The sequence below is a fragment of the Cyprinodon variegatus genome, unplaced genomic scaffold (genome assembly GCF_000732505.1).
Source record: "Cyprinodon variegatus isolate N-32 unplaced genomic scaffold, C_variegatus-1.0 Scaffold175, whole genome shotgun sequence".
NCBI lineage: Eukaryota > Metazoa > Chordata > Actinopteri > Cyprinodontiformes > Cyprinodontidae > Cyprinodon > Cyprinodon variegatus.
In genome coordinates, this window is record NW_015150628.1 from 1,010,909 (window position 1) to 1,013,280 (window position 2,372).

Below are 2,372 nucleotides of genomic sequence, written 5' to 3' on the forward strand. Positions count from 1 at the left end.
CATCCATCCATCCATCCATCCATCCATCCATCCATCCATCCATCCATCCATCCATCCATCCATCCATCCATCCATCCATCCATCCATTGTAATATTAGCTGTCAGTTATTCAATTTCATAATATATAAAATGTCAGACATTATTTTTCTAAAGAACATTTTTAACAAAAAAATTATGAAACATTGCAACATTTTTGTTAGTTTTTGTATTTGACAAATCTATCATTCGCTTAAGGTTTTTTGAATTTATAATTTTGCAATGTATTCAAGTCTTTTTTATTAATTGTTCTGGAGATTAAATCTTACAAGACACTTTATATGTATGGGTAATAACATGAGTATGTGGATTAAAGCCCTTGCAATGCCTCCAAGGCAGGGTGCCACGGACCAAACTAGCATGTAATTTGAAAATAGAAAGTTGCAGAAACAAGACTTAACCAGCCCTAGCTTCAGTCATTTAAGTGTTAAAGATGCCTTTGTTTGTCTGAGAAAAAAAAAATCCCCATAATATGGGAGGGTGGTTACTATAAAGCTTAAAGAAAGAGGTTTAACCTAAAGAACTAGATATTTAAGCCTAAAAAAGCAGCAAACTCTTATACTAAGCGTTTTCAAATGCCTTGTGGTTTCTTAGTACCCCTAACCTTGTCACTTCTGTGTGGTCATTGACTTGCACGAAGCTTTTCTGAAAGACTTTAAAGCTTCCCATATTTCAGAGTTATAGCGGCTTTATATCAGGGTTTCAAATAGAAGCCCTGTCTTCCTCACATTATGAGTGATCTCTCCCCTTTTCAAGGAGCTGCTCTCAGAACCACTTCCCGAATTACAATACATTTCCTTCAGCCATTGTGCAAATGCACAAAAGAAAATACAACACTGTAGGATGACTGTAGACATTTAATCTGCTGATGTTGATATCAGGCAAAGCTTTGGCCATAAAAGGACAATGATCTCCCTCATCAATAAGTCTATTTGTATGTGAGTGATGTAGGAATGATTATTTAGAGCAATTAAGCTCTTTTCTTGTATATAAATAGATTCATACCTGTGGTAATGCAGTCTGTGTTCTTCTCTCAGTTTTTTGTCTTTATTCTTTCAGCACTTAAAAGCTCAGCTGCCTTCCCTGAGCAGAGACGGAGCTTGGAACGAGCAAAGGTGAGAGATTTACCCTCAGAGCAGTAACTAGGGTTTAAACTGGTTTACTTTTTGCCTTTAAGAGGCTTAGCAAGATGTGACATTTTTCCAGTACCTCTTCAATAATCCGGGGGGTACAGAAAATCTGAACGGATAAAATGAGCTGACATGTAACCCTCTGCTTGGAATTTGAAGAAGGTTATAGGAGGTTCAGCATACTCTTATTCACTAAATATGCAAAACTGCCTCCATTACTTATCTATATTTAAAAGATAGCGGTGAAAAGACACTTGACTGAAACATAAAAACAAATCGCTTCTATACTGCCCATCTTAACTTATTGATTAGATTATTTATGATACATTTGAATTCCTGAATCTGAAATGTTGCATTCAACACTTTTTAAAAAACTTTGTTAACTTAGATTTGAATAAGATGTTGGCCATGAAAATCCTACATTTAGCACACTGTAGTTGATTTAAAGAACATATATAGTAAGATATATATTACATATATATACTATTTAGTAACATATATAGTATAACAACATATATAGCAAAGCTTGGTCTTGTTGTTCCCCATTTGTTATCACAACATGAACAGTTGACAGTAGAATTCAATGATCTTTGCAGTGTAGTGCACTTTATTATTAGAACTTAGACACAAGGATAAACATTTAACAGGTGTATGTTTTGGCAGAATGAACATTGCAATAAAAGGAAGAACAGGTCCGGGTCAGAGAGTCCTGAGGCAATCAGAAAGCACATTTTGGATGGTACGTGACTCATGGTACTCCAACAAACCGCTAATTTCTTGAAATCGAGAAAATCTTACAAATGTTTATTCACTTTTAAATTTCTGTTTTCAATTTCAAAAATATTCCCCATCTCTTTTATGCATTCTGTAGAGAAGTCTACAAAGATACCACTTCAAGGCAAGCAGCTTCAGCAGAGGAAGGTTCGCCATGCCGATGAATTAAGCAATAGGATTGCTCAACGACCGGGGCCCATGGAGCTGATTCACAAAAACATCCTACCTGTAAACTCATACTTTAAACAGCCCATCACAGGTAAGGCATAATGCTTTTGGTTTGTTTTTCAAAGCATGCTTACTTACAAAAATAAACAAACAAGGACAAGAACAAAAAAACAAGCAAGCAAAAAATGGATTTTAAGTCAAAGAACAGACTTCAATGCTAGTAAACTATAGCCTGACGTAGTCCGACTCAATTCTAGTCAGAAT

At 35.5% G+C, this 2,372-nt stretch overlaps 1 protein-coding gene across 6 annotated transcripts in view; it reads left to right on the top strand.

The window, feature by feature from the left end:
- Positions 1 to 2,372, top strand: part of LOC107087194 (MKL/myocardin-like protein 1) — a 56,963-nt gene that overhangs the window by 31,538 nt on the left and 23,053 nt on the right. For all 6 annotated transcript variants that reach the window (XM_015378620.1, XM_015378624.1, XM_015378622.1 and 3 more), the window contains 3 exons: positions 1,096 to 1,151; positions 1,830 to 1,905; positions 2,038 to 2,199. In XM_015378620.1, coding sequence (XP_015234106.1) covers positions 1,096 to 1,151; positions 1,830 to 1,905; positions 2,038 to 2,199 — 294 coding nt within the window. The remainder of the gene's footprint in view (positions 1 to 1,095; positions 1,152 to 1,829; positions 1,906 to 2,037; positions 2,200 to 2,372) is intronic.